At 47.0% G+C, this 22,972-nt stretch overlaps 1 protein-coding gene across 2 annotated transcripts in view; it reads left to right on the top strand.

Annotated features, from left to right (window-relative positions):
- smoc2 (SPARC related modular calcium binding 2) overlaps nt 1-7,190 on the top strand; it is a 37,759-nt gene extending 30,569 nt beyond the window's left edge. For both annotated transcript variants that reach the window (XM_061227470.1, XM_061227469.1), the window contains exons 10-13: nt 4,561-4,660; nt 5,429-5,676; nt 6,219-6,256; nt 6,657-7,190. In XM_061227470.1, the coding sequence (XP_061083454.1) occupies nt 4,561-4,660; nt 5,429-5,676; nt 6,219-6,256; nt 6,657-6,680 (410 nt within the window). In that variant the 3' untranslated portion in view covers nt 6,681-7,190. The remainder of the gene's footprint in view (nt 1-4,560; nt 4,661-5,428; nt 5,677-6,218; nt 6,257-6,656) is intronic.
- Nucleotides 7,191-22,972: the final 15,782 nt, after the last annotated feature.

Genomic DNA, 22,972 nt, shown 5'->3' with positions numbered 1-22,972 from the left:
GTGTGCTCTCAAAGCTGGTCCAGATTGGAGCTGGTGATGTAGGGGTTAGGAGGGCTGATTGGAGGAGGAGGGCGGGTGGGGGGGGGGGGGGGGTCATTCGGACTGCAGACGGAGAATGAATACTGGATTCAGATTCCCTTCAGAAACACACGCTGCGTTTCAGCGATGCAGAAAAAACGAAGAGAAAAGTTCTGGAGGCATAAAGACCCTGTTGAGCGATGTTGGTAGTATATTATTTCATCACAGCCTGCGCTGGGAGAGAAGAAAATAAATGAGAAAAAGGTGTCATTAACAGCTCGGCCTGTGTTTACAGAGCGGGGAGAGGCACTAAGTGTGAGAACGGGAATGGTCTGAATGGAGAATGCCAAAAAAAACCACTGTGGTTTTTTTTCACAAATTTTAGTAGAAAAAGTGGCTTATTTATCGAGTGCGGTCAACCATGACATCTCCAGAGTTCATCTTTCCACAGACACTGTGCTGCTTTTTACCGTCAGCCGCCATTTTGTGTCTATTCGTCCTTCGTTGAATCTGCTCTCAGTATTACAGTACTGAGTCCGTAGCAGACCTGTAAGTTATCCTGGCTTGGCAGGTGGTAACACTCCTACACATACATACATAATACTGCATACCCACATATAGGTACACACTCATACACAGCTTCATTGAAGTGTATGTACATATAATGTAGGCATATAGGCCTGGTGTAAAACCCAGCTATGACCAGCTTGAAATACCAGCTACCAGCTGTTTCAAAACATAGCTTGAGCTGGTCAAACCATGTTTCATGTATGGAGCTGGCTTTACTGGAAAACAAGATACCAGCTGTTTCAAAACCTAGCTTGAGCTGTTTTTGTTCAGCAGAGAGGTGTACTATCTGATACACAGACACTGACACACACAAGCGCACGCTCACACACACACACACACACACACACACGTGTCTCGTACATACACACACAGATAATCTGCTGTATCCCCTGAGTTGAAGCCAGTTAGAGTTTGAGAAACGAAATGAGAAAATGTAGCTTTTTTTATGGCGTGTTGCATCACAGTTCTCAGTGCAGTATGCCAGCGTATAAACTGCACTAATGATGAATTTCTCTTTCACATCAGAGCTGCATGTCTGCAGTCAGGGACCTGTTGATGAAAGCTCTATGGGGAGTGGGGGGGGGGGGGGCACTTTGTGCTGAAAGACTGAGGCGTGTGGGGGGTGGGGGGGGGTGTTGTTGGGGCGATTTGGCCGGTGTTTTACAGATCGGATTTTGGAGAAAGGGGGAGAGAGTGGCATAGGGTAGAGCATTGGGAGTGTCGACAGGGCCCCGGTTTCGAGTGTGTTACTGAAATAACACCTCCACATGCACAGGTTCCAGACCGAGAGTGTGTTACTGAAATAGCACCTCCACATGCACAGGTTCCAGACCGAGAGTGTGTTACTGAAATAACACCCCCACATGCACAGGTTCCAGACCGAGAGTGTGTTACTGAAATAACACCTCCACATGCACAGGTTCCAGACCGAGAGTGTGTTACTCAAATAACACCTCCACGTGCACAGGTTCCAGACCGAGAGTGTGTTACTGAAATAACACCTCCACATGCACAGGTTCCAGACCGAGAGTGTGTTACTGAAATAACACCTCCACATGCACAGGTTCCAGACCGAGAGTGTGTTACTGAAATAACACCTCCACGTGCACAGGTTCCAGACCGAGAGTGTGTTACTGAAATAACACCTCCACATGCACAGGTTCCAGACCGAGAGTGTGTTACTGAAATAACACCTCCACGTGCACAGGTTCCAGACCGAGAGTGTGTTACTGAAATAACACCTCCACATGCACAGGTTCCAGACCGAGAGTGTGTTACTGAAATAACACCTCCACGTGCACAGGTTCCAGACCGAGAGTGTGTTACTGAAATAACACCTCCACATGCACAGGTTCCGGACCGAGAGCACACACACAGGTACCCGAACACAGACGTGTCCGCTCTATAAGACCTTTGAACCCCGTGACACACCGTGACCCACCCCTGGGAGGACAGAAGAGCTGGACACAGGGTGATACAAAAATTTGAACTGGCGTTTATTCAGGGTTTCACAGAGGGGGGAAAGAGAGAGGCAGAAAGAGAGATACTGTTAACCAAACAACAAACTAAACTACAGACTTCACCCTTCCTTGCATGCATTTATATATATATATATATATATATATATATATATATATATATATATATATATATATATACTTCTCATCAGCAACTCAAGGCACTTTACAGTGATGAGGGCGAAACTCACCTCAAACACCACCGAGGTGCAGCTCCCACCTGGGTGATGGAACGGCAGCCATTTTGCAGCAGAAAGCTCACCGTACATCAGCTGGATGTGGAGAGGGAGAGAACTATGTTTTTTAGCCAGTAAAATCAGGGGATGATTAGGTGGCAGGTTGAAAGAGCCAGGGTTGGGAATTTAGCCAGGACACCGGCGAACCCCCTACTCTTTGCGAAGAGTGTCATGGGACCTTTAATGATCGCAGTGAGTCAGGACCTCGGTTTAACGTCTCGTTCGCGAGACGGCTGGAGTGTGACTGAGCAGCGGCAGGTGAAGTCACACCGTGTTGGTCTGGCTGACACGCCAGGACATTTACAGAGAATGAGCCCCCTTTCACTTGGGAAGGTGCAGCTGTACCGAGCGTCTAGACCAAATTAAAAACAAACAAAAAACAACCCCGCGGGCAGTTACGAGTTCAGCCGTCAGGTGGGCCCCAGCGTTTAATTGGGTCTGATCCCATGGGAACCCGCTGAAATCCACACCAGAGGAGCAGGGAGCAGGCCGGGACTGAGCCAACAGTGGAAAAACACGTGTGTCCAGGCTTCACTTCGCTGATAAAGCTGAGGGTTTTTTGGCTGATCGAGGCCTAGACTAGCGCTGGCGACCACCTGTTGGAGGCTGCACCCTGCTATTATCTCCACGCCTGGAGAATCTGGGCCCCCGGGGCCGGACCGTAAACCTGCAGGAGAGCGGTGGTCTGAGGGCCGGGGCCGGGGCCGGGGCAGGGGCCGGGGCCAGGGGCCCGGCGGGGAGGAATCCGTGGCTTGCTCGGCCCGCGTAGCCTTCAGCTGCCGCCGTAAAACCTCGCCCCGCGGGGTCTGCTCTTAAAACTATACGGCCCCAACGCCAATTACCGCCGTCGCAGCCATTCCGGATGTTTCCTTTTCTTGTCTTTCCACACTCCAGTGTACACCCGGCGAGCACTTTATTGGGTGTTTATTAGACTCATTATGTCTTCTGCTGCCGTTGCCTGTCCACTTAAGGGGTTTGATGCGTTGTGTGTTCAGAGATGCTCTTCTGCATACCACTGTTGTAAAGTGTGGTTATCTGCGTTGTGGAACATCGGTCGTGTGGCGACGTGTTTGACTGCTCTCACTTGCTCTCCTTGATCGGGGGTTCGAACCTATGACCACTTGGTATTTCAATGGCAAACACCACTATTGCCATCCATCTGATAGTTTGAGCGCACATTTATTTTTCAGTATCGCTTTACTTAGGGAAAGCCGGCTTGAGGGGACTTGAACCCATGACCTCCCGGGTCCAGTGACCCCCCCACCCTCACCCTTCGCAGTATTTCACTCTGCTGCCTGTGAGGTGTGAGAAGGTCTCCCAGCTCTGCTCTCCCACCCCGGCCCCGTGATCCCGCCCCCCAGCAGTAAAGGGGAAATTGCTGCGTGGAGCTTCCTGGATGATTGGCAGGTGTCCTGCTCCTCTGCCAGGATACAGGGAGGTCTCGGGCCTTTATAGAGGGGAGTGAAATGGTCAGAGTTTGAGTCTCGTTGCAGTTTTAACGGCCGCCTCTTTGCTCAGTCACATTAACGCTGCGCGGCACCTGTTATTTTATCTCCCAGATCGGGGTTTATGGAGCCACCTGCAGCCGTGTGGGCAGTCTCGGAAAACTTTACGTTAAGATTCTGTTCCACTGAGAAAATCTCATTTTCAGTCAAATTTAACTTTTCCTGTTTACTGCTGCAAATCATCTACATATACATTACATATACATATTACAGGACTGTTTTTCTGAGTGCATAGCCGTCCTATCATCATGAAACTTTGCTATCCTTTACTCCATATCCAGGAGAGTTTTTTGAGCCAATTGTTTTCATGGTTATAAGCTTTAGGGGTGGGTGCAGCATCACAAATCTCATTGTTAGATCCTGAAATTTTTCTTCATGAAAAATCCGGAATCTTTTCAAGTCGATACTTCATGATAATTGAAGGTATGTACCTCTGAAATGATCTGGAGGACCAACGATGCATTTTCTATGGAACATAACCTTAAGGTGACAAGAATTCCTCGGATTCTTACAGTGCTTTTTCCTCATACTCAAAGCGCTCTACAGTGCCGATGACAAACCTCAACCACCACCAATGGGGAGCACCCACCTCCCACCCACCTCCCACGGCAGCCATTTTACACCAGAATGCTCAGCACACGTCAAACACAGAAAATGCTCACAGCAGGAAATGTCATATAAGCTGGTTTTGTACGTGTTGTGTCTCTCTCCCAGGGTGTCCCGGGCCCAAGAAGACGGAGTTTCTGACCAGTGTGCTGGACGCACTGAGCACGGACATGGTGCACGCGGTCACCGACCCCGCCTCCGCAGCCAGGTGAGAGCCGCCGGGAGGTCAAAGGTCAGGCCTGCGACGCTCCGCTCTTATTTTATCTCCCATGTCCTCAGAGTGTCTGATAGTACAGTTAGTGTGACGTGGCCACTTTGATTGATTGACGGTTGATTGATTGATTTATCGCTTGATCGATTTATTGATTTGTTGATGGTTGATTGATGGTTGATTGACGTTTGGTTGATTGATTGATAGTCGATTGAGGGTTGATCGATTGCTTTATTGATTATTGATAGATGTTGGTGGATTGATTGATTGATTGGTGGATTGATTGGTGGATTGATTGGTGGATTGATTGATTGATTGGTGGATTGATTGGTGGATTGATGGATTGATTGGTGGATTGATTGGTGGATTGATTGGTGGATTGATTGGTGGATTGATTGGTGGATTGGTGGATTGATTGGTGGATTGGTGGATTGATTGGTGGATTGATTGGTGGATTGATTGGTGGATTGATTGGTGGATTGATTGGTGGATTGATTGCTGCTTGATGGATTGATTGGTGGATTGATTGGTGGATTGGTGGATTGATTGGTGGATTGGTGGATTGATTGGTGGATTGGTGGATTGATTGGTGGATTGATTGGTGGATTGATGGATTGATTGGTGGATTGATTGGTGGATTGGTGGATTGATTGGTGGATTGGTGGATTGATTGGTGGATTGATTGATTGATTGGTGGATTGGTGGATTGATTGGTGGATTGGTGGATTGATTGATTGGTGGATTAATTGTTGGATGGCCCTGCAGGATGTCAGAGCCTGACCCCAGCCACACGCTGGAGGAGCGCGTGGTGCACTGGTACTTCAGCCAGCTGGATAAGAACTCCAGCGGCGACATCGGCAAGAAGGAGATCAAACCCTTCAAACGGCTTCTGCGCAAGAAGTCCAAGCCCAAGAAGTGCGTGAAGAAGTTTGTGGAGTACTGCGACCTGAGCAACGACAAGGCCCTGTCCCTGCTGGAGCTCATGGGCTGCCTGGGGGTCACCAAGGAGGACGGTGAGACGCTCCCACACTCCACACACTGCCCCAAACTGCCCCTCACTGCACACACTGCCCCATACTGCCCCACACTACCCCACACTGCCCCACACTGCCCCACACACTCCACACACTACCCCACACTGCCCCATACTGCCCCATACTGCCCCACACTGCCCCACACACTGCCCCACACTGCCCCACACTGACCCACACTGACCCACACTGACCCAAACTGCCCCACACTGCCCCACACACTGCCTCACACTCCACACACTGCCCCACACTGCCCCATACTGCCCCACACTGCCCCACACGGCCCCATACTGACCCACACTCAACCGTCAGTCTCAGCGCCAGCTCAGATCTGCAGTCAGATCCCGGCTGGGTTCCAGCCATTGTAGCCTCAAGCAGATAATTGACTGGAACTCCAGGTATGAGACTGGATAGTATGTGAAATGCTTGCTGGGTAAGTTGCCTTTGGGTGTTTTTTGTTTTTTCACATTTTGGCTTTGAGAATTACATGAAAGCTAAAATAAAGCCTTGTCTGATTTCTTTAGGGCCAAAAACTGGTGAAAGCACTACTTCCAGTAAACAGGTGAGTTATCTCTCTATGTGAAATCCCTGACTGCCAGAAACCTGCCAGAAACCTGCTTTCATTTTCTAACCAAACACAGTATAGCCGGGTTTTCACCTGTCGTCTAGATTTCTAAACCCGGCTATATTTGGTTTAAAAGTGAAAGGTTTCTAGCCGACTGGGGTGTAGGCAGGCTATATCCAGGTGAAACATAAGCGAAATTAGTCTTTTTGTGTCAAAGTGTCTCACAGCCCCAGATTTCCAGCCCTCTAGACGTCTAGATTCAGGATTGTCTCCTGTTTAGTCTAATCAACTGTACGTCGCTCTGGATAAGAGCGTCTGCCAAAATGCCAATAATGTAATGTAATGTAATGTAGTGTAGTGTAAGAAATAAACTCTTATTCTCACTCTTGGTCTTCAGAATGCTTCTAAAAAACAGGGCTGAAGGGGACTGGCTGAGGGGACCAGAGCTTCTCCCTCCTAGAGCTCCTGTGCTCACCAAACAGCGATGGAAACCATAGTATTTGCACTTTGTACTTTACGATGTAAATTCACTTTGTAGAGATGAGGTATTTAAACAGACTGCTGAATCTGTGAATGACATAGTTAGCTTTTTTTTATGTCTTAAAAAAAAATAATTTAACACATACAATGTATGTGTCCTTCAAGTCTAAAAGGAATACTTTTTTTTTCTGAGTTGTACAAGTTTTCATGTATTTGTGTTCAATTTTGTTACAGTACTTGTTTTTTTTTATTTTATATTTTACAGCAGGATAGGTTGGAGAATGTGTGAAACCATAACGTAGGAACCTTCTTGTATGTTTTGACTTTAGCAACCTTGCCTTGCTTTGTATAGTAGTTCTTCTCAGTGTGCATTAAATATGACATTTGTTCTTGAGGCTGATTTCACATAATTGGGAAATAAATAACTCTCTTTTCTTTCTTTTTTTACATATTTTGGATGGTTTATGTCTGTGTCTCTCTAAGGAACCCTGTTAATCCACAGCCTTTCAAGCACCGTGATACAAACTTCACACAAATTCTCTTTCTGTCGAAAGAAACCATTTTAGAATATTTTCTGCAGTAGCATTTGAACGTTTTAGCAAAGACCTTCTCCCTCCTAAATGAGACGTTCCAGCGTCAGGAGACAGATATTAGTCATGCATAGAGAGGGTTATGTATCATAGTCATAATCAGAGAGCTTGCCAAGACCCTCCAGCCATATTCTGAGATGTCATTGAAAAGCGTTTACGGTACAAATTTATATTCTGCAGTGTGTCTAATTCCCCAGGAGCACTGCAGACAGATAAACTACACTCTAGAGTGCAGTGAGTGTGTTTATGTGTGTATGTGTGCCTTGGTGTATGCGTGTGTGTGTGTGTGTGTGTGTGTGTGTGTGTAGGTGTGTGTGCTGTGTGTGTATATGTGTCTGTGCGAGTCTGTGTGCGTGTGTGTGTGTGTGTGTGTGTGTGCATATGTGTCTGTGCGAGTCTGTGTGCATGTGTGCACGTGAGTAAGTGTATTTGTGTCTGTGCGAGTCTGTGTGCGTGTGTATATGTGTCTGTGCAAGTCTGTGTATGTGTGTGTGTAGGTATGTGCGCTGTGCATTGCTATGTATGCACATCTGTGTGTGCATGTTTGTGTGTGTGTGTCCGTGTATATGTGTGTGTGTGTGTGTGTGTGTCTGAGTGTATATGAGTGTGTGTGTGTGTGTGTTTGAGTGTATATGAGTATATGAGTGTGTGTGTGTGTGTGTATATGAGTGTGTGTGTGTGTGTGTGTCTGAGTGTATATGAGTGTGTGTGTGTGTGTGTGTGTGTGTTTGAGTGTATATGAGTGTGTGTGTGTGTGTGTGTTTGAGTGTATATGAGTGTGTGTGTGTGTGTGTGTGTCTGAGTGTATATGAGTGTGTGTGTGTGTGTGTGTCTGAGTGTATATGAGTGTGTGTGTGTGTGTGTGTGTTTGAGTGTATATGAGTGTGTGTGTGTGTGTGTGTTTGAGTGTATATGAGTGTGTGTGTGTGTGTGTTTGAGTGTATATGAGTGTGTGTGTGTGTGTTTGAGTGTATATGAGTGTGTGTGTGTGTGTGTGTGTTTGAGTGTATATGAGTGTGTGTGTGTGTTTGAGTGTATATGAGTGTGTGTGTGTGTGTGTGTGTTTGAGTGTATATGAGTGTGTGTGTGTGTGTGTTTGAGTCTATATGAGTGTGTGTGTGTGTGTGTGTGTGAGTGTGAGTGTGAGTGTGAGTGTGTGTGCGTGTGTGTGTGTGTGTGTGTGTGTGTGAGTGTGTGTGAGTGTGTGTGCGTGTGCGTGTGCGTGTGCGTGTGCGTGTGTGTGTGTGTGTGTGTGTGTGTGTGTGTGTGTGTGTGTCTCTGACAGGCTCAGTCGTGAACACCGCTCCCCCTCTCTGCGCAGGCAGGAGCGGGGTTTGGAGGGGGCGTATCTGTACGTCTCCTGGGCAGTGTGTCAATCCGCCGGTTCAGGTGTGTTCCCTGCGGCACAAAGCACCTGCCCTACACAGGGTCTGCACCCCCCCTAAACAAGGTCTGTTCCCACCCCCTCCCCCCAAACAGGGTCTGTCTCCCACCCCCCTTAGCTGGGATTCTGTGGCCTGTTTTTTAAAAGGTCTATCATTCCTGCTCAAAAGTGCCTGAAGCACACAACATATAAAGAATCTGTATTCCATCTCTTTGTCCAGGAAGGTAAGAATGCAGACAAGCTTCTTGTCTCAGCCAGTTCCTCACTCGTCAGTCGCAATTGGCAATGAAAACAGACCTCTCGGATCAGACAGAAGCAGGAGTGAGGTTCATTTGTTTATATGAACTACGCAAGTAAGAACGTGGCACACTCCATCTAGCTCGATCTAGATGATGTAAAAAATAAGATTGCGGAAGTCGTTACTCAGGTCTTGCATAAGGACTTCGAGAGGCCTGTCCCTTTTTAAAAATTCTGCTGGTTAATGTCATTAACATTGCCGCCTTACAAAATGACATCTTCAAGCTGTGAGCAAGGTATTTCCCTACCAAGTCTTATTTTCGCTCACCAACTGCCCTTGACCAAGCCACTGGCCTCAGAACTGGAGTTGGTCCCTGGGTGCTGCACTGTGGCTGCCCCACTGCTCCTAAGTAACTAGTATGGGTAAATGCACTGGACAAATTGCCCCATGGGGTTCAATGAAGTATTTCTTATCTTATTGTATCATTTTACATACTTTAACGGACCCGTAAATTAGAGCATCTTGGAAAAAAATAACACTTCATCGGAATATGGCTGAATTTGTGAGGAAGTACACTTGATTGTGTATCTATGGCTATGCTTTTCCACTTGAGCCTGCCCTCATTTTCTGATGAGCGGGATTGGTCAAAGGTTTGATCTAATCCTCCTCCTGATCTGGTTTCAGAGCTGAGAGGCACAAAGGAGGGATTATCCACTGATGTTTTAAGAAACCCCTAATCACTGAAAATCAGCACAGGGTTGGGTACTGTATCAGAGCAATAGAAAGTGTGTATGTGTGTGTGTGTGTGTGTGTGTGCGAGCATGTGTGTGTGTGTGTGTGTGCATGTATGTATGTGTGTATGCGAGCGTGTATGAATGTGTGTGTGTGTGCATGCGTGTGTGTGTATGCGAGCGAGTGTGTTTGTGTGGTGTGTGTGGGTAAATCCCAGATTTTGAGATGGATGGACAGACAAACGGATAATGAACAGGAAGCTGGCACTCATACAGACAGACACACAGGAAGACAGACACACACACACACACAGGTATTGGCCAGGGCAACCTGAGGTCACACAGACACAAGAAAGACCCAAATGCATAAAACACAGACAAACAGACAGACCGGCAGCCAAGCAGGTTGGCATTGTGCGTTTCCTGTTGGGGAAATTCCCCCTCTAATGAGCCCAAACAGAAAGGAGGGACCTTCTCCTCTCTGTGTGTGGAGCAGCCCGGGCTGAGGCCGCGCATGGCATTGTATCCCCGCGCGCGGCTTGTTCAACGCTCTGTGCGCTGTAATTTGTATTTACCGTGGTTTTGGCCAGCGGAGGACCGGGCCCCCCTGCTGAGTCTGGTTCCCTCCCAGCTTCCCTGCATCTCTTCCAGGGACTTTTTCCCTCGCGACTGCAGCCTCTGGCTCTCCCTGTGTGGGGGATTAGGCCAGGGTAAACCGTGAAGCGTTCTGTCACAAATCCTCTGAAAAATGTGCAATATAAATACAATTGAAGTGACTGATTCAACTCTGAAAAGAGTAAAGCTCAACACTTTAACCCTTTGAAATACAGTACATTTGGTACAGTTGTTTGAACGCTTTTTTATGTCATACGTCTAATACAACACTGATGTCCAAACAGTATAGTACTCTGGTGTGCAATCAACTCTTAACAGTGTTGTTTGAACACTCCCAGCCCTGATTTCATCTCCAGGACCAGTCGTGGGGATTCCAAATTCTGCATGAATACGTGGAATGGTTGTTTTGTTTTGAAACAAACAAAACGTTGAGCCGATTACGACCGAATAATGGAAATCCATCTCGGCCGTCGTTCATCACCGAAGCGGCTCCATGTCCACCCCGCTGGACCTTGAGGCTTTTTCCCACAATGCATTCTGTCATCAAAGGGTTGGGGTTGACAGTGAAATGAGTGAAAATGAAAGAAACATTCAGCCCTTGATTAAATCAGTATGTGGCTTGTAAATAGAGGCAAGTGGTACTAATATGAATCTCTTTTTTTGCTCAACATACTGAACTTTTTTTTATATGAGGGAAAAAGGAAAGTCTTGGAACAGTTGTCTAAATTAAATTCAGACCTTTGGGTGAAAGCCCTTAAACTCAAACTTCAAATTCACACTGGAAGTGTCAATGCAACACACAATGTCACAACCGCAAAAGTGCACTCGGTGAGCACTTTATTAGGTAGGCCTATACACCAGCTGATGAATGCAAATATTTCATCAGCCAATCATGTGGCAGCAACTAAATGTATAAAAGTATGCAGAGGTTCAGCTGTTTCAGATCAAAAGGCAGAATGGGGAAGTAATTATAGAAGTGACTTCGGCAGTGGAATGATTGTTGGTGCTAGACAGGGTGGTTTGAGTATCTCAGAAACTGGGATTTTCGTGCACAGCAGTCTCTAGAGTTTGTAGAGAATGGTGTGAAAAACAAAAACCATCCAGTGAGCAGCAGTTCTGCAGGAAAAAACACCTTGTTAATGAGAGAGGGCAGAGGAGAAGGGCCAGACTGAGTGTGTGTCTAGAAGAGGTCTTATTTCCGGTGTCGATTGTGGGGTGAATCAGAATTGGTAAAGTGGATTAAACCTGAATGAAAGAATCCTGTTTAAATGACGATGCCCTGACAGAATGAAGCCTTTCCGCTCTGGAAGTCTTCTCGACACCGAAGATCCGATTTCAAGAGAAACATCCTCCCATGAGTCACGACCAAAGAGCAGATTTGAGTTATGGTCATGGGGTCTGAGTCACTCACACAAGCTAGTGAATTTACTTCAAGCATTCTGAGTCATTTAGCTGGCATATTCAAAGCACTGTTTTGCAAACTGATCCAAAATCAAGAATCGATAATCAATACATATATTTATAGACCAGCTGCATCGTACAGCCTCTAGAACTTGAGTCTGAGTCAAATCAGCATATAATATATTGTTTATGCAGCAAACTGATGTCCTATTCATTACATAGTTTGTGCTCTCTACTACACACAGGTTGTTTCTGACAGAATATGTGATGGCAGAAAAACGTTGTGATAAAATCCTGCACAATAACTGCCGTTTTAACGCACAGGACGTTTGACACTTTACGACGTCAGAGTCTCCGCGGACCCCGCTCTGCGATTTCAGCCTCGTCGCGTTTAGATCCGTGTGCACAGCAGCGTCACGCTGCCCCTCGAACAGCGTCTGCCTGCTCCAAAGAGAAACGTAATCCAGTAACGCGGTGGTGTCCGGAGTAACACACCCTGAGAGTGCAGGCATTACTCCATCCTCCCACCTCCCCCTGCCTGTCATCAGTCATCCTGGCCCGCCCGGACCATATGATTTGACCATCACTGACGTTTGACAATAACTTCAGACAAGGAGCTAACGTGGCCTTTAAAAACTAATATGGCCACATTGTAGAAATGTACAGACAGTTATGTAAGAGTATTATATGACAGTTTTGTAACTATATAATTTCCACTTCTTAGTATGGTCGTGATATCTTACCAGTTATCCAATAAGACAGCCACTTTTAATATCTATAACCCCAAAAAACAAATGAAGCACATTTACATCAACGCTAGTTTATGCGTAATTTAGCTGTTCCAGATTACTGTCACATTACGTTGCACTCTGCAATGGTATCTTGGGGTTTCAAATTCAGCCTTATCAATCAATTAACGTACTGAGCCCGCCTCCCGATCGAGATTAATTGGCCCTCCAAAATAAATGACATAGAGAACGCGTCCAGGGACTCTCGACGAGGCAAAAGTAGCCTATGCCTATCTATGGCAGGAATTCATTTTTGCGATGCAGAATGTTTGTTTTATTGAAGTACGTTGTTTCTTTTTATATTTGCGTATTTTGTGGAGACGTCCGGCGTGTGAAGTACTAGAGTCTCCTCAAAGTTTGGGAAATACGACGTAACGTGTTTGAGGATAGGCTACGTGTGATACTCCACATTAAAAAAGGTAAGCCCAAGAGGCGTGACAAATATATAATTATCGCTTGCCATATGTTTTCAGATAGTTTTGGTTTTGCTTATTCATTGTCACTGTTCAGGAGACCTTAGCTTTTGGGTTTTGTTAAAAATGATTGTGCACCGCAAATATTGCCTTAATGTGATTTGCCGATTGGAATATGATCCCAGCTGCTAAGTATTTGAATTGAAGCGGTAGTGGCCTAAGCCTATTTCGACATTGTAGTTTGAATGGGGATATTGTGATGTAGCCACTGCAAAATGTTTTAAGTTGTAGTATAAGACATTTTGATGTGCCATTTGCTATCTGTCGACTTCTTTTTAAGAAGACTGGACACATGAAGTTGCGTTTGGCGATGTTCGTTGGGAGCGGTTTGGCAGAACCGATTGGCCGCAGTCGTGATGGAAACGTACTTGGCTTCCGTGTACTGTCAGAGCCATGCAGTGGGTAAACAGTGTGGGCCCGCAGGACTTCTGTTGGATGTTTTCATTAAGTTTGAATGCGGTTGGTCCACTCAGGACCAGCTCTCTCTCTCTCATCTATACTTGCGAGACTATGTGGTGTGTTCGTCGATATGAAATAAGGACGGCTTTCATAAAACTGCTTTTCAAGCATTCTCACGGTGGTAGTCCTTCACAGTGTTGTCAATGCCACTGTGTGACTCAAAATTAGCGAAAGCTGACTTAGAGTCTGTACACTACAGATGATAGAAGTGCAATTGATGAACTAAAAAAAAAAAAAAACCCAGCACAGATCATACAAGTTGAAAGACTAAAGCACGTCCTCGTGCAGAGTGAATTACATTATTGGAATTTGGCAGACGCTCTTATCCAGAGCGACGTACAGTTGATTAGACTAATCGGGAGACAATCCTCCCCTGGAGCAATGCAGGGTTAAGGGCCCAACGGCTGTTTGGATCTTATTGTGGTCACACCGGGATTAGAACCACTGACTTTGCGTGTCCCAGTCACGTACCTTAACCACTACGCTACAGGCCGCCCTTTGTGAATGTGTTGTTGACCCACTCAATCCTGCTTTTGACATACTCCTATATAGGCCCATGTCCTAATTCTGCAGAATTCACAGTTTTTAATCAAGCCAAAGACAAGGTCCTTGTTTGGACCACACAGACCAAATTCTGGTTCTGTCCCAAATTGTTTCTCCCCTAGTGTCAGGACTGGACATGAAATCGGGACATGGCATCTGAGACGGAACAGAGAAGCGACCGCCTCTTTCAGTGTGGGCATCTCGGGACAGTCTTCATTCTGTAGTATGAATTATGCCCGTTTTTTTATTCATTACTTCCAGCGACGTGGACGAAGGCCAAAAAGCGGAACGCGGAGCGACGTCAGAATCTCCCGGGTAACAAAGAGACTCTTGTTTTGATCAGATTTTAAAGGAGAAAACCGAGAGCTAGACAAAGAGATCAAGAGATAATGCGACAGCTTGAGTGAAAATAAAATCTCCAGCGAAGTGAGGGGAAATGAAGATTCGCCCGCCAGCCCTCCGGGTCTGGTTATGATGAGATTAATTAAATGATTGCTCTCTCTTTTTGTTCATTTAAAAGCCTGTAAAATTGCCTGCCTGTCAGATCTGTTCATGTGTGAGATCCAATTACATTTGGGTCAATAGCTGGCACATATTTCATGTGCTATCCACAAATATTGCAATATTACATTTTTAACTTGCTTGTAAATAATTACTGACGCTTGTGCAGAAATATGTTACATCATCTTTTCAAAAAGGTTGTTCTTCTAAATGTAAGATTTGTTTTAAATTTTACCGGCAAGGAACTTGTGAATTAATGCTCGCTTTTAATGCTCAAATAAGACCACCTGTTCTCAAAATTGGCCTCCTAATAATTTGATCCGGCTGAAGAAAGAAGCTCTTAATTTACTCTGGCCTTGCTGTTTCTGCGATACTGGACGGGACTGGCCCTTACTACGTGAGGTTGACCTCGCCTGAAAGTTGGCAATGACTCCTCCAGGAAGAGTGGGGTTTCTGATGGCTTCATGAGGTCCCCGGACCGGAACGGGGTGCCTCATGGAACAGGCCCAAATAGACAGGTGGGGGCCATGGGCCACATCCTGTAGCTGCAGATTTACTTGAGCTCCCTCCTCCTATTTTTAAGCAGGCGGTGAAGTCTTCCATCCCCAAACACTTCATTTCTAAACTCAGAACATGACTTTGCATTTAGTGAACAAAGTTTTATTCCATCCCAATTTTTGCTGGGTTCCCACACCGACGTGCACTGTTTCCTTGCCGGGTAATTGGCCTGATTTCTCCTCTGCAAGGTTGTATGCGGTCGCTGCAAACGAGCAGATCCGTCATCTTGGGTTGTGCCTTCATACAGTTCTCGTACTGGGAAGCCATGCACAGCTCGATGATGATGGTTGTCCGTGAAAACGCGAAAGTTGTGGAGGTTTGACATGGAGGCCATTTTGAGGTTCTTTACTCCGCTGCAGTATAGGAAGTGAAATTACTTCCTGTTGGGGTAAGGTGGTCTGGTCTGCTTGAATGGTGATGTAGCACTCATCTGGAACATCTATAACGATTGTGTCTCTTTGTTTGTCTCTTTGCGGGCACATGTGTGCGATAATCTCTGAAACCATAAGTAGAAGGAAGCAAGGTGAGCATCATTCAGTGGACTGTTGCACATGCAGTCAACAAATGCTCATTTAATTTGGCTTTTCACCGCCAGGCTCTGCCCTCAACACCCCCACTCCCCCACCTCTTCATTTATCCGATTCGGACAAACAATATTTGCTTTCATTCTTGAATTTTTACGAGGATTAAAAGTGGGGTGGGGTGGGGTGGGGGGGTCGGGGTCAATGCTTTCATCTCATTCACACAATGTGCACCTTTGGCACCGCACTGGTCCTCCAAGCCTTCGCAGGGTGTGCTCTGGGGGCGGGGGCGGGGGCGGTTTGGGGGGGGGGCTTGGCGGGATGACTTGGGCCTAAGACCAGGGGATTAACGGGGTGACTTCTTCTCTGGAATGTTCCGCTGACAGGCCGGACACGCCCACCCCCAGCTGCCCCGTTCCAAACAGGTGCACGACAGACACAAAAAAAACAAAAAAAACAGAGAGAGCGAGAGGACAAGGAAAAGAAAACAAGACTCACAGAGTGGTGAACATCGCAATAAAGTAAAGTCTCAGAACTGCGCCGGCTCCTGCGGACGGGGAATGCTGCTTGTGAAGTCGGCCTACCCCATCGAGTGAACGTCCGTTTCGCACACGGACCCTCACGCTGGCTCACACGCTACCATGGGAACAAAGGCGTATCTATAGCGTAAGGTCTGAGTCCGACGCACTGCCCAGACATATCACTTCATCCCTGGAGCTCACGGCCAAGTCCGCTGACCTGTGAACATCGCACAAGCGTACCGCCCAGTAGACCCAACCGGCTTAACATTCCTTTTTTTTAAAAAGACTGTTTTGCTATCATGTCAAAGTCTGCATTGTTTACAGTGCCTCACTGAACCTTGTGTTTCCAGCCCTTTCCATCGTGGTAATTGTGACGTAATTATTGCAGGGTGATTTAACACATGCACTCCTCCTGGGATTAGAACCAAGCACGTCCCGTTTTACCATTACCCCACACCTCTCGTTCTTGCCAAAACTGGGGCAGCCATTTTCCTACGAATGACCTAAGAGCAGGAAAAGTGCCCGTCACTGACTCCGAGTAAGGAAAAGTTAATGCATGTACAGTATACGTCTGCTGTCATAACTCCCGGAATGTGCTAGCCCTGTGGTGGCGTTTCAAACAATGTCTCATGGAAGTGGGGAAAGAGAAGTCAGTCCTGTAGATAATCTAGGTCCTGTGTGGCTTCATCCCCACACACACACACACACACACACACACACACACATACACACACACACACACACACACACACACACACACACACACACACACACACACACACACACAAGGCCAGCATCAGAAGCTGTGATGCACTAATAAGCCTACTTCTGGAATACGACAGCGCTCAGTTTCTCTCTGCGTTTGGAGAAGAAAGGCAGAAGAAAGGCAGAAGAAGGGCAGAAGAAGGGCAGAAGAAAGGCAGAAGAAAGGCAGAAGAAAGGCAGAAGAAAGGCAGAAGAAAGGCAGAGGAAAGGCAGAAGAAAGGCAGAAGAGAGACGGCCCGCGGCGGACTGCGTTGGCCACACTCTGCGTCTGACTGACAGACGCTCTCTCTCTGAAACCCGACTCTTTCCGTTTTCCCCCCTCCCCGCGACGTGCCCCGTCACGTTCTGTGTTTTCTAACTTTTTCCAAAAATCTATTCGCGACGGGACGGCTGCGGACGTACCTGATTTTGATACTGCACGCTCTGAACAGTGTTTGGGGAGAAGGGGCAGTGTCTCTGTGGCCAGTAGCTTTTGTGCTCATTCTTGTTGTTGTACAGGGAAGAAGCTTTTCACACTACCTGCACTGGACTCTGATACGTCCTATTATCCACAATCCCTGTGTCATTCTGAAGGCCTTTGAAAGAGGCTGTGTGCACCAGTTTTTTTTAAATGACATTCCGATATCACAGTTGTAATAGCTTAGGATCTTGCACCAGCTACAGATGTCGTGTTACGATGCGTGCAATGATGTATGTGGTCATGAACAGTAATCCTGCGGTTCTGGGTGAACGGCGGTCCCGATCCAAAAAGGAATAAAATGAATGAATGAATCCAGCCACGTCATTCGTGTTGAAAGATGATTAACTGAAAATAATTCCCGTGATTGAAAAACAGACCTTGAGGAGTTCGAGGGAAACTCTCAGCCCCGTGTAAATCTCTCTAGCTCAGAGTGTGGCTGCAGCTGAACTGTCATGACGGCATGGGGATGGCAGTGGAGAAAATTCCTCAGTCAGAACCGGGGTATTTAGGGCCCTCTGCAGACCCATTAACAGCCATTAAGACTCCTCTATTACAGGGAGTGGGGTGGGGTGTCTGGATAAATCATTTAATCAAGTGCTTTTTCGCCAAGAAGGCTACAATCACGGGCCAAATAACACGTCTGCAAACACCGAACCGAGCAGTCCTCTCCCCTGCTTCTCCCATCTTCGCCGGGGGAACAGCATGGAAAGGCATTAGCTACCGTGGAAGTAAAAAAAAAAAAAAAAACCCAAAAAGAAAAAAAAACGCTGCACTGGATGAGGTTGAGGACTGGGGGAGATTTGAGAAAGGATGCGTTTCTCCCCTCTGTGATGCCGTACGATGTTTACAGGAATACAGATGGCTATTACAACGCAGTTGGTGTTGACAAAGCAGGCGGGCTATTGAAGCCTCCCTGCCTCCGTGTTTTGAGGGATAAGAAGTTTGTGCCTCTGGACCACCGTGCAATGCTTTGTTCTTCCCTGGAAAAGTAACAATCGAACATTCTCTCCCCCCCCCCTCCTCCCGTGTTTAATTACTGAAAGCTATGCCTCGAAGAAGGGGAAAGAAAAAAGAAAAAAATAACAACTTCAAATGCATGGATCCCTGTCATATAATTTAGCCTCAGTAATTTATTATCCATAAATATGACTCCGAGCCATGATGGTGTGTGGCTTTCTAAAAATCCAGGTTCAGATTTCAGTAGGAATTTCGCTGGAAAATGTCAGTCTAAATTAATTCATTTGTACAAATACCCTAAAATAAAATGGAAAAATAATGAAGTAGAATAAAATGAGATACAAAGCTGTTATACGAATGAATTATAAGAAGGGAACTGAGTAAGCTCTTTAAGACCACGGTGGTAATTGCAGACACGGGCACATATACTTGTCACTCACTTGGAAGGCTGATGGGCTGTTCAGGGGAGATATCGCTCAAATAGACAGAGTCAGCAATACTTTGCCCATTAAACTGAAGTCCAACGTGACAATTTCTCTTCAAATGGCATAGCTGGATTTTCCAGCAGGGTCTGCAAGCCATCACCACTGCAGGTGTGCCGGGCACGTCGGAGGAAGGTCCTTTCAGTCTGTGAAACCCCTTAGCCTTCCTTCCCAAATAGTCCCTGGCCTGAGAATTTCCCCACACTATCTACAGGGGCTTTGCTTTTATTTAACGTTGTCCATCATCCTCAGCCTCCGATGTGCTTTACAGTGAAGAGCGCAAGCCTCACTGTTGCTGATGTACGTGTAACACCCAGATGGTGATATGGCAGCCATTTTGGACGTGATGGCAGCCATTTTGGACTTGAAGCTGGTCACAAATAAGCCAAGGTGACTCAATATGTCCTGTTATAATGTGGGCTACGGTCGGCTGGATCGAAAAAACCTGTTACACGGGACGAGATAAAGTGGCAGGACTCAACAGGTCGATCACACAAGCTAAGCACCGACTCCAAAGTTGCCTCAGAACTCACTCGTACCAGGGCTCAGGCTGCTATGTGAAAGCTTCTAGAGACTTTCATCTGGCTCAGGGAGGGGTCAGAGGTCGTCCAGGTGTCTGTGGCTCGAGCCGACGGTCAAGACGGGCGCATCCTCACAGCCGGGATTAGGCCAAGGACGGTTTGACTCTCTCCTGTCAGGCAGCGTGCCATCCGGGAGCTGAAGTCGGCCTAGACCTGAGCTCCCAGGCCTCCGGTGTCACGTCAAGTTTCCGTCCAAGCGTTTCGCAAATGTTAAGGTCATTTCCGAAAAAGTTGGCAAAAGAAAATGCAAAAGCAGCGCATGTTTCCATCGACTACGGTTATGCGAATGTTCTGAAGAGGGCTCAACAAGATTACATCATCAAAACAGTGCCAGCCAACCTTTTTTTGGGTTTTCTGGGGTCGACGCATGTGACTTAGGTCCTCAGCACGTTATTATTTATTATTCAAGAAATCTGGTTCCATCACCCTTTATCACATTGTCTCTTTATTGATGTGTCAACTCTTCCACCGGTGGACTAAAACCTTTTTTTGGTGTTTCAAATTTCAGGCTGGCTCATGTTTACTTGGGCACAAATACAGAATATGCATAAGAACAGTCGGTTGGAAACCCCACTTCAGACGTTCAACTCGGTCTGGAAGAACGGTACATGCAGGTGAATTCACTGATTTAAATCTGTGAAGTGAATGTGAGGGAAATGGCTCTTTCACATTTGAAATGGCACGCACAGTGCTGGACTGAATGTACCCTTTTCAGAGGTGGGGGCAGAACCAGGTGGTCAGGGCTGTTCTGGGTGACACTGTGACCAAAGTGCTTATTAGACCGACTTTTAGAAGCGGTGTTTGAAGATCCGTTTCAGGTTCTGGACCTGAGGACTCAACGCGTCACGGATACGGACAGCGTTTTATATAACTAAAGTAGTGCTCCCTCCACCCTGACAGAGCTGAAGGCCCCTTCTTGGTTCTCAGACAAGAGGTGGTGAGGGAGGGGGGCGGGGGGATGGGGGGGCGGGGGTCAGGGGTCAGGGTGAGCACCAGCGGCGTTTAGATCTTTCAAAGTGTCGAGCGAATGAGTGAGCTGATTTAATTAATTATTATAGTTCTGCAGAATCAAGAAAATCTACAGATGATGAAGGCATTACGGTCACATTGTTGGAGCTTGCCGAGTGGTCAGCCCTGGTAATCCGCACTGAAAAGGCCCTTGAAAGGGGCTCTTGTTGTCGTCCCCCCCGCTCCCCGGTTAACGTTAGAAGTCAGATTATGTGTGTCCTCTGTGAAGGGGGGCTGCTTAAACGGCATTAGTTTTGAATGTCTATATCGAGGCTGCTTATAGTGTGAAGACCTTCGGTGCTGTTGAATCAACCCGCACATACGATGCGTGTATCTTTTTACAGTTACGGCTCAACTTAAAAGTACAATAGGTCATTTCGGGCTTCTAACATCCAGAGAGGAATTGCAGCAATTAACACCCTCAAACTACAACACTTTATCCCTCCCCCGTCCCTGTGAACGTGCTGACGTAGAATGGTAAATGGTTGGCATTTATATAGCGCCTTTATCCAAAGCGCTGTACAATTGATGCTTCTCATTCACCCGTTCATACACACACTCGCACTCCCAACGGCGATTGGCTGCCATGCAAGGCACCAACCAGCTCATCAGGAGCATTTGGGGGTTAGGTGTCTTGCTCAGGGACACTTCGACACAGCCCGGGCGGGGGATCGAACCGGCAACCCTCCGACTGCCAGACGACTGCTCTTACTGCCTGAGCCATGTCGCCCCCACGCCACGCCCCCCCCCACGCCATTGGCTGTGGCAACTAGAACCAATTTTGAATTTTGAGTTTGAATTATCGTACAGCTATACAGTGTTTTGGTGCAGTGTCGGACCGTCAACTGCATATATTGAAACCCGAATTTAAGGACTATAAACACAGGCAGAGGGCGAGTCAACATGTCAGTGAGAGTTTTTCAACGATAGGAGCAGATTTACAATGTTTCAACACCAAAATCTTACCTATTTATACCCTTAACAAAAACACGTCCCGCTGGTTCACACAATGGCAGCTGGAATATGGCCATCGGAATAGAACGAGGAGACAACATGAGGAGGTGGTCTGAGGGAGAGCTCTGTCATCAGAGCGACACGCATGTTTTGGGAAATTCGCTGGGACAGTCCTGGAGAAATCGGTTCTCAAGAACCACACACAAAGCAGCTCATTCAGATTTTTTTTTTTTTTTGGCTAAGAACTCATCCTTTGAAAGCAGGTCCATGGCAGCCCCTGTACCCCGACAGAAACGCACGCTTTCACACACCCTCACAACCCTCCATCATCCTATCAAAGGCTTAGTGTGATTTGATTTGCAGACAGAAGACAAAAATGAGATTTATAAAAAAAAAAAAAAAATTAAAAAAAAAAGAAAGAAAAAAATGTGAGAAATCAGTGGAGTGTGAGGGAACGGGATGACTGCGTTCAGGAGGTGAACAACATGTCAATCGAATCAAGGCCGCTCTGAAAGAAACAAAAGATGCCTTCGTGCATAATTCAACCCGATTCATGTGTACTCTGCAGCTGGGCAAGGCCAGGAAACATCATACAATGGAGAAAAAATGTCTTGGCAGTGCGTTTGTATTTTTTCTTTTATTCAGTCATATCCATAGAGATTGTCAGAGAGTCGGAGAGAGAGAGAAAATGTAAGATTGAGAGAAAGAAAGGGGGAGAGTGGATTAGAGACAGAAAAACAAAGATGGATTGGAGAGCAATGGAGGAGGAGTGCAAAAATGTAAGTGAGAGACAAAAAGAGATAGAGAGTGATAGAGTGGGCATAATGAGTGTGAGTGAGAGGAGAGAAAGAGAGAGCAAAGCGGAATAGTTCTCATCATGGTCTGCTGAATGAGGCATCAGACCGTGTCGCACTGAGGAGTGGACGGTGAAGGTGCTGATGATGATGATGATGATGATGATGACACGGAGCTGTCACAGCGAGCCGATTGGGCGGGCTGCGCAGGTGTAAAGCGCTGGGGGCCGTTCCAGGTCACCTGACCTCCTGCGGTGTAGTGACCCCAGACACCTCACCCGGCACTCCTGCCCGGGACCCGGGGACTCGGCTGAGGACAGACAAACCCGGGCAGCACCCCCCAGAACACAGGCGTCCCGCCGTCAAACCCCAGACCCCGGCACAGAGAGGCTGTTCGGAGCGCTGTCACTCCCTGACTCCCCGCAGCGATCGGCACACACCAGGACACAGGGTGCCGTGGGCGGGTTGACCGAAACCCAAACTGTGGCCCACCCTGTAGCGGCGACTCGCATACCTGGGCCTGCTTCACACACGAGCTCCGACCGCCTCCGTAACCTGAGAGGGGCACACAGTTTTTTGAATGTCACGTTTCCAATATAAAAGGGAAACGTGGATGGTAATGTCCAATACTTATGTAATATAATAGATGCTTTGTTTTTGGGGGGTTTGAGATATGAGAAGCTCCACTTCAGAGACCGATGCGGCTCCTGTGTCTTATCAGAACATGAGTGGTGTCGTGAAATCTTGAGCGTAAAGTAGCCGAACCCGTCCCTTGTGTTCCTTCCATGCTAATCGACCTGAAGCTGTGATTGTTTTAGCGTGACGGACAACTCGGATAACCATCTCCCAACTGCGGCGTATTCTCATCCGCTGTTTAACTGTTGCATTTCAACTGTGTACTTGCGCGAT

Source organism: Conger conger, chromosome 18, assembly GCF_963514075.1.
Source record: "Conger conger chromosome 18, fConCon1.1, whole genome shotgun sequence".
In the NCBI taxonomy this organism is placed as follows: Eukaryota; Metazoa; Chordata; class Actinopteri; order Anguilliformes; family Congridae; genus Conger; species Conger conger.
Note: the sequence above shows the minus strand (reverse complement) of the source record. Positions and strands in the feature narration are given on the sequence as shown.